This window comes from Somniosus microcephalus, chromosome 2 (genome assembly GCF_052327205.1).
Source record: "Somniosus microcephalus isolate GS21.2 chromosome 2, FLI_Smic_1.0, whole genome shotgun sequence".
Taxonomy (NCBI): Eukaryota; Metazoa; Chordata; class Chondrichthyes; order Squaliformes; family Somniosidae; genus Somniosus; species Somniosus microcephalus.
Genome location: NC_140988.1, coordinates 271,513,473 through 271,527,188, shown reverse-complemented (window position 1 = coordinate 271,527,188; position 13,716 = coordinate 271,513,473). Strand labels below are relative to the sequence as shown.

General features: G+C 44.6%; 1 protein-coding gene across 1 annotated transcript in view; it reads left to right on the top strand.

Annotated features, from left to right (window-relative positions):
- Positions 1–9,844, top strand: part of LOC147123392 (granzyme K-like) — a 28,201-nt gene extending 18,357 nt beyond the window's left edge. Inside the window, exons 4-5 of the mRNA XM_085972267.1 lie at positions 6,374–6,649; positions 9,518–9,844. Of these exons, the coding sequence (XP_085828393.1) occupies positions 6,374–6,649; positions 9,518–9,700 (459 nt within the window). The 3' untranslated portion in view covers positions 9,701–9,844. The remainder of the gene's footprint in view (positions 1–6,373; positions 6,650–9,517) is intronic.
- The last annotated feature ends 3,872 nt before the right edge of the window (positions 9,845–13,716 follow it).

Here is a 13,716-nt window from a genome sequence, read left to right as displayed (position 1 = left end):
AATCTTTAATTTAGAAAGACAGAAGTGTTTCATTTCTCAGAAAAATAACAGCTTAATCTGTTCAATCTCTTTGAGTAAAGCTTAAGGGAATAATTTACAGTGAAGTCCGCCAATATTTTTGTTAGTTAATGCACTACCAAAGATTGAGACTCAGACTCACAGAAGATTACAGTTCTTGGAGTGCCCATTCTTCAATTGTAGCACTCTGACTGCTGCCCCAGCTGAGGTTAGCTTTCTCTTCCTAAACCATTGGGGAAGCTGAAGGTTAAAATTTAAGGTTAAAAATTTCATCTCATTTAATTTCCCGAAGGAAAGCTCTGCATAAACATTTTCTGATCTTCAAAATGATCAAGCAATATTCTAAAATATTTTTTCCTTCCTCCCACCTCCGTTACACCCCCAAAAAAAATTCCCACTCCCAGAGGACTAGCATGTTCTGTATAGTACTAGATCATCTCAACAATAATTATCCCTATAATATCCAATTCCATTCCCAACACTTCATGTAGCTCCCAGCAGGCAGCTTGAGATCAGCATCAGCTGCACCCCAGCAGAGATATGAGGGGTAATTTTAACCTAACTCACCCTGAGGGGATTGGGTCAGCCACCCGCTTTACACCCGGCTTAATTTTACTCTCCATTGACGTCATTGGAGAATGAAATCGGGCAGGGGCAAAATGGACGACCAATCTGAACTGTCAGTTTCCCGCCAGGCGGGTTGGTTTAAAATGATCCCCATGATATGAGTTACCGGACAATTAGATCATACCACACAATATGGTGCTGGGGGGGGGAAGCTAAATAGAAGCCAAAGCATAAACATAGAGGGATTATAAATACAGTTTAAAGTAAATGTATGTAATAATGACGATGCTATGTAACTCTTCGGTAATTCCTTTAACATTCTGACTGCAATGTCTTTCTTTACAATTGACACTCAAACCACACTCTTTCTTATTTATGGTTGTGTTGACAGCAAGGGCGTCATTACTTTTGTCAAAAAAATACTGAAAGCTGTTTCTGTGGTTTCCAAATACTTTGTAGTTCTATCAATCACTCATGTGTACTTTCATCTCTGATATGATCTAATTTCTTTTAAGAAAAGCAATTTCTCTGCCAAAGCTAAGCTCATCTTATCAAGGTTTACTTGTAAAATTAACAGAATCAGTGAGTAAAGTGTTAGATAGCAAAAGGGGAAAGAACCTTAACAGTAAAGTCTCTTGTGTCCATCCTGTGCATCGTGTCCATCATCCACACCATGATTGTCATGACTGACTGTCAATTTTTTCTTGGTCATTGGTTAAGTCTCTGTTTTTTTCATTTCAAATTGGGAATTTTTACTTCATAGAAACATAGAAGATAGGAGCAGGAGCAGGCCATTTGGCCCCTCCAGCCTGTTCCGCCATTTAATGAGATCATGGCTGATCATCAAAATTCAGTACCCTGTCCCTGCTTTCTCCCCATATCCCTTGATCCCTTTAGCCTTAAGAAATATATCTAACTCCTTCTTGAATATATTTAATGAGTTGGCCTCAACTGCCTTCTGTGGTAGAGAATTCCACAGGTTCACCACTCTCTGGGTGAAGAAATTCCTCCTCATCTCAGTCCTAAATGGCTTACCCCTTATCCTTAGACTGTGACCCCTGGTTCTGGACCCCCCGACCATCGGGAACATCCTTCCTGCATCTAGTCTGTCCAGTCCTGTCAGAATTTTATAAGTTTCAATGAGATCCCCTCTCATTCTTCTAAACTCTAGCGAATATAAGCCTAATCGACCCAATCTCTCTTCATACGTCATTCCTGCCATCCCAGGTATCAGTCTGGTGAATCTTCGCTGCACTCCCTCCATGGCAAGAACATCCTTCCTCAGATAAGGTGACCAAAACTGCACACTATACTCAAGGTGTGGTCTCACCAAGGCCCTGTACAACTGCAGCAAGACATCCTTGCTCCTGTACTCGAATCCTCTCGCTATGAAGGCCAACATACCATTTGCCTTCTTAACCGCCTGCTAAACCTGCATGTTTACCTTCAGCGACTGGTGCACAAGGACACCCAGGTCTCGTTGCACTTCCCCTTTTCCCAACCTATTGCCGTTCAGATAATAATCTGTCTTCCTGTTTTTGACACCAACGTGAGTAACCTCACATTTATCCACATTATACTGCATCTGCCATGCATCTGCCCAATCACCCAACCTGTCCAAATCACACTGGAGTTTCTCTGCATCCTCCTCACAGCACACACGCCCACCCAGCTTTGTGTCAACGGCAAACTTGGAGATATTACATCTAGTTCCCTCCTCTAGATCATTAATATATATTGTGAATAGCTGGGGTCCCAGCACCAATCCCTGTGGTACCCCACTAGTCACTGCCTGCCACTCGGAAAAAGACCCGTTTATTCCAACTCTTTGCTTCCTGTCTGCCAACCAGTTCTCTATCCAAGTCAGTACCTTACCTCCAATCCCATGTGCTTTAACTTTGCATGCTAATCTCTTATGCGGGACCTTATCGAAAGCCTTCTGAAAGTCCAAATACACCACATCCACTGGTTCTCCCTTATCTATCCTACCAGTTACATCCTCAAAAAATTCCAGTAGATTAGTCAAGCATGATTTACCTTTTGTAAATCCATGTTGACTTTGTCCAATCCTGTCATTGTTTTCCAAGTGCTCTGCTATTACATCCTTTACAATGGACTCTAGCATTTTCCCCACTACCAATGGCAGGCTTACCGGTCTATAATTCCCCATTTTCTCTCTACCACCTTTTTTAAAAATGGGGTTACATTAGCTACCCTCCAATCCATGGGAACTATTCCAGAGTCTATAGAATTCCTTTGTTTACCAATCTTATTGCTCAAAATCTTTAAATCAACTTAACTATGCTCCTAATCACATTCTACCAAAGGTTTCTACAATAACATGACATCTATGACAGATTTGCAATGAATGTTCCTAACTACTGTGGCCTTCTGCCTTGTTCCCACCCTGAGCTAAATTTCTCTCCCATTGCTCATTCCAAGATCATACTGGTCAACCCCTTCCCTGCCAACCACATATAAATTCTGGAAGGGCAAAAATCCAAGTTACCTATTCCATTTCCCTGCTTTCCACCCTGTTACCGCCACTCCGCTGGACTGCTTGGTGACAGTAATGGTACCAATGCTCGCAAATGGAGGGAGAGGGCCTACTAGAGGGGCTCCTATGCCTCTTTAAGGTTCTTGCTGCCATTTTGAGTGTGGTAGTGGTATCCCCACTGCCCGATGTTCTTCGGCTGCAGTGGTGAGCTCCGTCTTGGCAGCAGGACTCCTGCCATGCAGGGGCAAAGGAGAGAGGATGCCTCGAGGGGGGAAAGAGAAAAGGACAGATTGAGGTTCTTTCAGAACCAATCGAGGGATGATAGAAAGAAAGTCGCATCTTTCTGGGGTTGGGGGAAAAGGAAGAGGCAAATAGAGAGAAAGCTTGCTTGGGAAGGAGAGAAAGAGAGAGAACAATGCTGTTGAGTAGGGATGAGAATAGAGAGAGAGAAGAATACCCTGTTACTGAGAGAGGATTGTTGGGGGGAGAGACAATGTTGAAACATAGAAGAGAGCAAGATGGAAGAAGAAGAGAAGAGTTACTCTTGCTCTGCTGCAATGATTGTTATCAGGATTCTTAGCAGGATTGTAGAAATACTTAGAAGTTACAACACAGAAACAGTGTTTTCCCACCATGGCCCTGAATTTCCTCATACTTTTCAGTGCAACAACAGCGTAAGTATGGCATTATATCGATTTTCAGTGCAAAAGATTGAGAAAACCAGTGCGTAAGTGACTTATGGCACTTTTTATTGCCCGAGTTTCCTCGATCTTTTACAGCGATTCTGCAAATTCTCCATCAAAACCCTCTGATGCTCATTAATATAGCACCGCCCCTATGCAAAAGACCAGAGAACGTGAGTTTCCTGTATTTACACCAGTTCTAAACAAACTGTAAATTTATGCCCTAAAATATTTCTGGTGTTTTATAGGACTCTTTAAGTGATTTTTTGAAAATTTCTCCTGCGACCTGCATTTTTATAGCGTAGGAATATTACATTAAAATTTGAAAAGCTTCCACGATTACATTTTCTGAAACTTTCTGTGCCTAATGTGCATACATGATGGTTTGATGGCTTCAAACTTTAATTTTCATACATAAAGAGGGATTTAGAGAAGGAATATGGCGTAAATTCAGTGCTATCCTTGGGCCCTAATTGTTTATACTAATTTCTGCTTGTTTACGACAGTTCTTACAATCCGGCATTCGCTAATGAAATTAGCAGGAAATTTCAGCTTAAGTACCAGTCAGCAAGAGCAGCATAAAATTCAGCGTAAAATTTGGCATAATTTGCCGGTTACGCCGCTGGAGGAAATTCCAGGCCCATGCAAGCATATAATCCTAATCACATTTATCCACCCTGTCCCCATACTCCCTCATCCCCTTTTTCTACATCTTCCTATCCAATCTAATCTTGAATGTTGGCTAAGTTTCTGCTTCAACTACTAAACCTGAAAGTGAATTCCACAGCCTCACAACTCTCTGTGTAAAGAAGTTTAATCTGCCTTCTCTTCTAAATCTCTTACATTTAGTCTCCATCTGGGCCTCTCAACATTGGAAAGAGTCTGCTTCTATCTACCCTGTCTGATCCTTTCACAATTCTAAACACTTCTATCATATCGTCCCCTAATCTGTTCTAAAATAAAAGCCCCAATTTTTCAAGTCTTTCTTTGTATTTCTCTTTCCTCATACCAGGCAGCATCCCAGTGACTGTTACTTTGAACTCTTGCACTGGATTGTTGTATTACACATGTTTCCTTTACATGTTGTACCCTCTCTAAAGCCTCAATATCCTTCCTAAAGTGTGGAGCCCAATATTGCACACAGTTGTCTAATTGAAGTCTTATTAAGGTTTTATATAGGCTCATTATTACCTCTTGGCTTTTATTTTCTATGGGCGAAAAATTGAGTCGCGCCCACTTATGGGCGCTAACTTTGCCGGGTCATGACTTTTAACGCCCCGGAAAAATTAGCGCCCCTGTGACCGAAACTGAGTGGTAGCGCCCCAAGAGGGAAGCGCGGTGCTACTGGAAGCACCCCACCTCCCTCTTGGGGCGTTGCGAGGGAATATCGCAGTGCTACGTACCACAGCGCCACGCGCTGCAGCACGTCACGTCGCGGTATTGCAGGCCTTCCTCCCCTTCTTAAAGGGGAGGAGCCTTGCACAGCACGACCCGGGGCTCAGCTGGGCCCCCGGGGATCGGGAGTGCTGGCAAAAGAGTCCGGCACTCAAGAGAAGTGCAGCCGGCACTCCGCGGGGGGGCGTGTAAGGAAGCCGGGACGGCAGCAGAGGCAGGTGTTGGCAGGCGGCCAGCAACAGAAATGGCCGCCCGGCACCTTGCCTTTAAATAGCGCTGCCCCAGCCACAGGTAGGCCCCCCCGACCCCGTCAGACATAGCATCTGGCGGTAAGCCAGGTTGCGCTACCAAAGATCGTGGCTGGGGTGCAATCGGGGCGCTGCGCATGGCGATGATGTCATTGCCGGCGGCGCAGCGCCGCTGTGCACTAACGGTTAGCACTGCCGCTAACCTGCTGCTGAATTTCACGGGAGGCATTGGCAGCGCCACGCCTGGGCACGAGTTGCTTTGCACCCCATTAGCGCCCTCTTAGGGTACTAACAGGAGGCACAAAGCAACCGAATTTTTCCCCCTATACCTCTTGCACTAAAACCTAAATGCTCTTCTATAGCACTGAGCCTACTTCCAGTCAAAGTATAATTCCTGCAATTATTTTTTTAAACCAAAATGTATCACTTGACACTTAATTGACATTGAATTCCATCGGCCACTTTTTACCCAATTCCTGCATCCCCTCTTTGGTCTTCTAGAAAGAATTAGAAAGCAGCACATACTCCAAACCACTATACGCAATCCCAAAGGAGAGTCAATGGTAGATATTAAAATTCTTACATATGGAGGTCCCCCAATGGATAAAAGAATAAATGCACCACCCATACAGATCAGGAAAACCCCAAGTTCAAATTAAATACTGACAGCTGAGGCAGTGGTTGGAGTCCTACAAATGGCCTCAGCAGCCTTGGGCTGCAAATAGAAAAAAATTCAACTGCTCCAGATTGCCACCTGGTGAGCCATGCTGTGCAGATGTTGGATGAGGATAGAGTTGGGCTGTGTTGTGATACTTCCCATAACAACACTCAGAGGGGAGAAATTTGGGGGAACAGGTTTCATACAAGTAGAAAATTACATTCCTCCTTTGGAATAAAGCACTCGTACAAGATATTCTTCATCTTTTGAAAAGCAGAAATATTAATTCATTCTTATTGTACCACAGCTGGCCAGTAAAGCAAAAATCAACAAATATGTGAAACTCCTCCAGCTACCTAAAGATAAGGGTGCGGATGTGAAACCCGGAACTTCCTGCACAGTGGCAGGATGGGGAGTAACAACTGAAAATTCAAAAAGTTTCTCTGACACACTTCAAGAAGTGAAGATAAGCATAATAGATCGCAAAACATGCAACAGTAAGGATTATTACAACGGTAACCCTAAAGTAACTGAGAACATGATCTGTGCTGGTGACCGCAAAGGCAGAAAAGATTCATGCCAGGTGAGTGTACTGTGTTAGCTGGTATCAGTAAAAGTAACCATGAAGCTATCAGATTGTCTATCAAAACCCAACCGATTCACTAATATCTTTTTCGTAAGGAAACCTGTTGTCCTTACCCAGTCTTGCCTATATGTGACTCCAATCTTACATCATCATGGTTGACTCTTAACTGCCCTCCAAAGTGGCCTAGGAACCCACTCAGTTGTATCAAAAAAGTGCTTCAAGAAGATGGCCCAACATCACCACCTTCTCAGGGCAGCAAGGCATGGGCAATAAATGCTGGCCTTGCAAGCAATTCCCACATCGCGAGAATAAATTAAAAAATTATAAACAGATACATAGTGGATGGTCCACAGTCTTACAAACGTAGAGTCATGGAGGAACCATCCTCCCTATAGTTCTTGTAATTTTTTTAAACTTTGTATCTATGCCCTGTATCAAGTTGACTTCTGATCACTATCATACTGTGACTCTCCAAGTTTTGGGTACCAATAAATTCTGGCTACTGGTAATAGTGTTGGATTCCAAGCAGTGTAAGGGAGGCCCTGTGACCCAGAATGCTTGTGAATTCATTCAGTCATTTATTTAAAGCATGCAAGAGATAAACAACAAAAAATCCTTTCATAATTAAGGTTAATTCTTAAGGTTTTGCTGGGGGTGGGGGGGAATGTTTGTGATCATATAGCAGAACTCAGATGATAGTCTGTTTTACATGGCCCCAGATCAGCTCTCAAGTGAAGATTAAGTGATACCTCCCACTGAAGAGCATTATAGCAAGCCTTGCAGGGAAGAACGCCTGAAATGCTTTCAGAAGGCACTCGACAAAGTTGGTTGGTTAAGAAGATAGAAGCCCATGGAATTAAGGGGAAAGTGGCAGTATGGATACAGAATTGGTTCAGTGAAAGGAAGCAAAGAGTGGTGGTGGATGGATGTTTTTCAGACTGCGGTGTGCTTTTTAGTGTTGTTCCCCAAGGGTTAGATTTGGGTCCTTTATTCTTTTTTATTTTTATAAACAACTTAGACTCGGGTGTAGTGACCAGCATTATAAAGTTTGCAGATGATGCAAAACTTGGCAATGTAGTAGATAGTGATGAGGATAGTTATAGACTTCAGGATGACATAGACAGGATGGTGAAATGGGCAGAAACACAGCAGATGGAGTTCAATGCATAGGAGTGTGAAGCTGTGCACTAATATGGAAAGACAGTATACTGTAAATGGCACGATTTTGAAAAGTGACGATGAGCAGAGAGACCTTGGTGTCCATATACACAAATCCTTAAAGGTGGCAGGGTAAGTTAATAAGGTGGTGTAAAAAGCATATGGGTTACTTGGGTTTATAAATAGAGGCATAGTATATAAAAGTGAAGAGATCATGCTAAAACTTTATAAATCACTGGTTAGGCCTTAGCTGGAGAATTGTGGGCTCCACACTTCAGGAAAGGTGTAAAGGCCTTAGAAAGGGTACAAAGGAGATTTACCAGGAAGTTACCAGGGATGAGGGACTTCAGTTATGAGGAGAGGTTGGAAAGGTTAGGACTGTTCTCCTTGGAACAGAGAAGGTTAAGAGGTGAACTAATAGAGGTTTTCAAGATGATGTGGGGTTTTGATAGAGTAGATAGAGAAAGGCTGTTCTCTCTGGCGAGTGGATCAATAACCAGCGGTCATAGATTTAAAATCATTGGCAAAATATCTAGATGAGAAATGATTTCACTCAGAGAGTTGTCTGGATCTGGAACGCTTTACCTGAAAAGGTGGTGGAAGCTGATTCCATAAATAATTTAAAACGGGAGTTGGACAGGTACTTGAGGATGAGGAACTTACAGGATTACGGACAAAAAGCAGGAATGTGGGACTAAGCACAACTGCTCTTTCAAAGGCATGATGGGCCAAATGGCATCCTTCTGTGCTGTGTGTTTCTATGAAATGGCAAGTGTCATGAGCCTGCTCCAGTCATGACCAATGTTTCCTCTAAGCTGTGCACGTGAGCGGCCCCGCAGCAATCGGGAAGGTACTGCGCAGGCCAATCATAAGCTGTTCCCTATAAGATACTGCACAGCAGCAAATTTAAAGGTACCATACACAAAAAAAATTAGAAAGAACATTGGTCATGACTTTTATTTTTAACATGTAATGCATTTATTTATGACTACATTTATGACAGGGAAAATGCCCTTTACTGAATCTGATTGCATACACCTGTTTGAAATCGCTCAGTGAGACTGCCAATTTGTTCCAAAGTACAAGCTTGCCACCTTCTCAGGCCAACTAGGGATGGACAATAAATGTGGCTTTGCCATCTGGTGCCCAAACCCAGTGAGCAAATTTTAAAAATGACAATATGTGCTGGCAGAGGCTCCTGGTACTCTGGGAAGTCCTAGTGCAAGGTCACATGGGTGTGGAAGCAAACCACAGATAATGGGGAGAGATCGGAGGGGTTCAGGATGGCCCAGATCAGAGAGGAAGCCTTGTACTGAAGTGCGATTTTGTACGTAAAAGCCTTTTTCCTGAACCTAGAAGTCCTCTTCTGGTGGCGAAAAGATGGTTTATATTTAACGACTTTAGCAAAGGGTGGAATGGACTGCTAAGGGAGGTGATAAGGTTGTATCAAGAGTGGTTTGGATAAGTACCTGATGATATATTTGATAGAGTGATATGAGAGGTATCATGGGATATGATATTTCCTAGATCGGCCAGATTGACTGTGATGGTATTTTCCAATCGTGTAGATTCCAACATTTTTGTGAGTCTAACACATACATAAATACTGAGCACAGCTCAATATGCCATGAATATATTGCAATCCAAACAGGCACAAATTTAGCTAATTCTACTTAATTATAGTCTTTTTAATTTTTCTTCTTCCAGGGTGATTCAGGCGGTCCTTTAATATGCAAGAATAAGTACAAAGGGATTGTGTCATATGGCCATGGATGTGCAGATCCCAAAAAGCCTGGGGTTTATACTTTCCTATCAAAGAAATACCTTACCTGGATGGAGAAAGTAATTGGCATGGAAGCTTACAATATGACCGCCGAAGGGTTGGACTGAGTATTTCGAGTCCTGCTGCCGCTCATGCTTTACTTGTAATGATTTGTTGTTGAATTATTTTGCTCAGAGAAGGTCCAGCATGCTTTTGTCCATACCTTTCGTACATTGTACAACATTCTACTGCAAAATGTAATAAAAACTTGAAATGTGAAATTCTCAATGTGAAATGTGTCACACTTCATAACTGAATCCTTAGTCAGGATTATGAATTGTGAAAGTGGGCCGAACTGCTCGTGTAAGTAAGTGAGATTTTACACTGAAATTTTAGTAACAAGGCAGACTTGCTTTGTATTATATACAGGCCTGCCTAAGATAGAGGCTATTAGATTCCACATTAAAATGTCATGTAAACCACTGAACTTTAGAATTGAAGCTGTCCCTTTTAGCACCAGCAGTTTAATTACCCTTTTTGGGGTTAATAATCCTCTGATAAATATACAAGGGTTTGGAAACATAGAGATCTTAAGAGGTGTGAGATAGTATGGCTGCTCCCAGTCCATCAATTCTCGCATCTTCACAGGAATATAGGGGATGTGTAACATCTTCCTGATAGCTAAGTGCAATCTTAGGGTTGCCAATCCTCCTCGATTACCCGGGAGTCTCCCGGAATGGAGCAAGCAGCTCAAGAGATCTTCACGCTTTAAATTTCCCATCACAACAGTAGAGAAGTTATGCTAAACTTTTATAAAGCGCTGGTTAGGCCACAACTAGAGTATTGCGTCCAGTTCTGGTCACCACACTTTAGGAAGGATGTGAAGGCCCTTGAGAGGGTGCGGAGGAGATTTACCAGAATGGTTCCGGGGATGGGGGATCTTAGCTACAAGGACAGATTGGAGAAGCTGGATTTGTTTTAATTAGAGCAAAGGAGGTTGAGGGGTGATTTGATAGAGGTGTACAAAATTATGACAGGTTTGGATAGGCTAGATAGGAAAAGGCTGTTCCCTCTAGTTGATGGTACAAGGACTAGGGGACACAGATTTAAGGTTTTGGACAAGAGATACAGGGGGGACATGAGGAAAAACAGTTTTACGCAGCAAGTGGTGATGACCTGGAATTTGCTGCCGACGGAAGTGGTGGCAGCGGAGACACTCAATGTTTTCAAGGGGAGACTGGATAGACACTTGAGGGAAATAAACTTGCAGGGCTACGGGGATAGAGCGGGGGAATGGGACTGACTGGATTGCTCTACAGAGAGCAGGCACGGACTCGATGGGCCGAATGGGCTCCTTCTGTGCCGTATGACTCTATGGCTCTATGACTCTATCCAGTCTTTCCTCATAGCTAAAATTCCCCAGCCCAGGCAACATCCTTGTAAATCCCCTCTGCACCCCCTCTAGTGTAATCACATCCTTCCTGTAATGTGGTGACCAGAACTGCACGCAATATTCTAGCTGTGGCATAACTATTGTTTTATACAGTTCAAGCATAACGTCCTTGCTCTTATATTCTATGCCTCAGCTAATAAAGGCAAGTATTCCGTATGCCTTCTTAACCATCTTATCTACCTGTCCTGCTACCTTCAGGGATCTGTGGACATGCACTCCAAGGTCCCTCTGATCTTCTGCACTTCTCAATGTCCTACCATTTATACTGTATTTCCTTGCCTTGTTAGCCCTCCCCAAATGCATTACCTCACACTTCTCCAGATTGAATTCCATTTGCCACTGTTCTGCCCACCTGACCAGTCCATTATCTTCCTGCAGTCTGCAGCTTTCTTCTTTGTTATCAACCACACGGCCAATTTTTGTATCATCTGCAAACTTCTTAATCACATTTCCTACATTCAAGTCCAAATCATTGCAAGGACCCAGTACTGAGCCCTGCGGAACCCCACTGGAAACAGCCTTCCAGTCACAAAAACACCCTTCGACCATTACCCTTTGCTTCCTGCCTCTGAGCCAATTTTTCATCCAACTTGCCACTTTGTCTTGGATCCTATGGGCTTTTCATGACCATTTTGCCATGTGGGACCTTATCAAAAGCCTTGCTAAAATCCATATAGATTACATCAAATGCACTACCCTCATTGACCCTCCTTGTTGCCTCCTCAAAAAATTCAATCAAGTTAGTCAGACACGACCTTCCCTTAACAAATCCATGCTGACTGTCCCTGATTAATCAGTGTCTTTCTAATTTATCCTGTCCCTCAGAATTTTTCCCAATAATTTTCCCACCACCGAGGTTAGGCTGACTGGCCTGTAATTACTCGGTCTATCCCTTTCTCCATTTTTAAACAAAGGTACCACGTTAGCAGTCATCCAGGCTTCTGGCACCACACCTGTAGCCAGAGAGGATTGGAAAATGATGGTCAGAGCCTCTGCTATTTCCTCTCTTACTTCTCTTAACAATCACCTTCCCACCCCCACCACCATAAAGAGCTGGGAACAATCGGGAAGTGATGCACTATCAACAACACCAAAGACTACGAGTTGAACTTATACGAAGTAGGCTTTTATTGACTAAGAACTGGAGCATGCCTCTGCTAGTGGATCCATCCTAAGAGCTCCCGGGGGAAGGGTGGTGAGTCACCTTTATACCCGGGCTTAGGGGTGGAGCCAGGGGCGGAGGCATGCCCGGACCTGTACAGAGTTAACAGTGGTTTACCACACAGACATGTACAGAGTTAGCAGTGGTTTACCACATTCACCCCTCGTTTAAAAAAGAGTCCGGCGGGGTGAAGTGTTTCAAAAGTTCATATACGAAAGTCTCTCCGGGGGTCTTGTCTGCCGTAATGATCTTCGTGGTGCCGGTTGCGGCGGTTCTTTGCCCGCGGCCGCTTCTCGCGTGGGACGGAGCACTGGCGTGTCGTCCTCTCGGGGTAGGGATGGCACCGGCATGTCGTCAGTTCGTGGTAGACACCCCGGTGGTGCGTCGTGGGTAGTGGTGGTGGGTGGAGGTAGTGGGTGGTGATCGATGGTGTTTCGGGTGGTACCTGAGGGTGCGAGGTCTCGAATTGAGACTGTGTCCTCCCGCCCGTCAGGATACGCCACGTAGGCGTACTGTGGGTTGGCGTGGAGGAGGTGAATCTTTTCGACCAGGGGGTCCGTCTTATGGCTCCTCACATGTTTCCTGAGCAGGACGGGTCCCGGAGACGTCAGCCATGGCGGTAGTGATGTCCCCGAGGTGGATTTCCTGGGGAAGACGAACATCTTCTCGTGAGGGGTGGCGTTTGTGGCAGTACAGAGCAGTGATCGTATGGAGTGGAGCGCATCGGGGAGGACATCTTGCCAGCGGGAGATTGGGAGGCCCTTGGATTTTAGGGTGAGCATGGCGGTCTTCCACACCATTGCGTTCTCCCTCTCTACCTGTCCGTTACCCCGGGGGTTGTAGCTGGTAGTCCTGCTCGTGGCTATGCCCTTCTCGAGCAGGTACTGGCGCAGCTCGTCGCTCATGAACGAAGAGCCCCTGTCGCTGTGGATGTAATTGGGGAAGCCAAATATGGCGAACAGGTCGTTGAGGCACCTGATGACTGTGGCGCTGGTCATGTCCGGGCAGGGGATGGCGAAGGGGAAACTGGAGTACTCGTCAATAATATTGAGGAAGTACGTGTTGCGGTCAGAGGAGGGAAGGGGCCCCTTGAAATCGACGCTGAGACATTCGAAGGGGCAGGTGGCTTTAATCAGGTGTGCCCTGTCTGGCCTATAAAAATGCGGTTTGCATTCGGCGCAGACCTGGCAGTTCCTGGTCATGGTCCTGACCTCCTCGATGGAGTAAGGCAGGTTGCGAGCTTTAATAAAATGGAAGAACCTGGTGACCCCCGGGTGGCAGAGATCATTGTGGAGGGTCCGTAGCCTATCGACTTGTGCGTTGGCACATGTCCCACGGGATAGGGCATCTGGGGACCCATTAAGTTTCCCGGGCCGGTATAAGATATCGTAGTTGTGGGTGGATAACTCGATCCTCCACCGCAATATCTTATCATTTTTGATTTTCCCCCTTTGTCTGTTGTTAAACATAAATGCTACTGACCGTTGGTCAGTGAGCAGGGTGAAACGTTTACCGGCCAGGTAATGCCT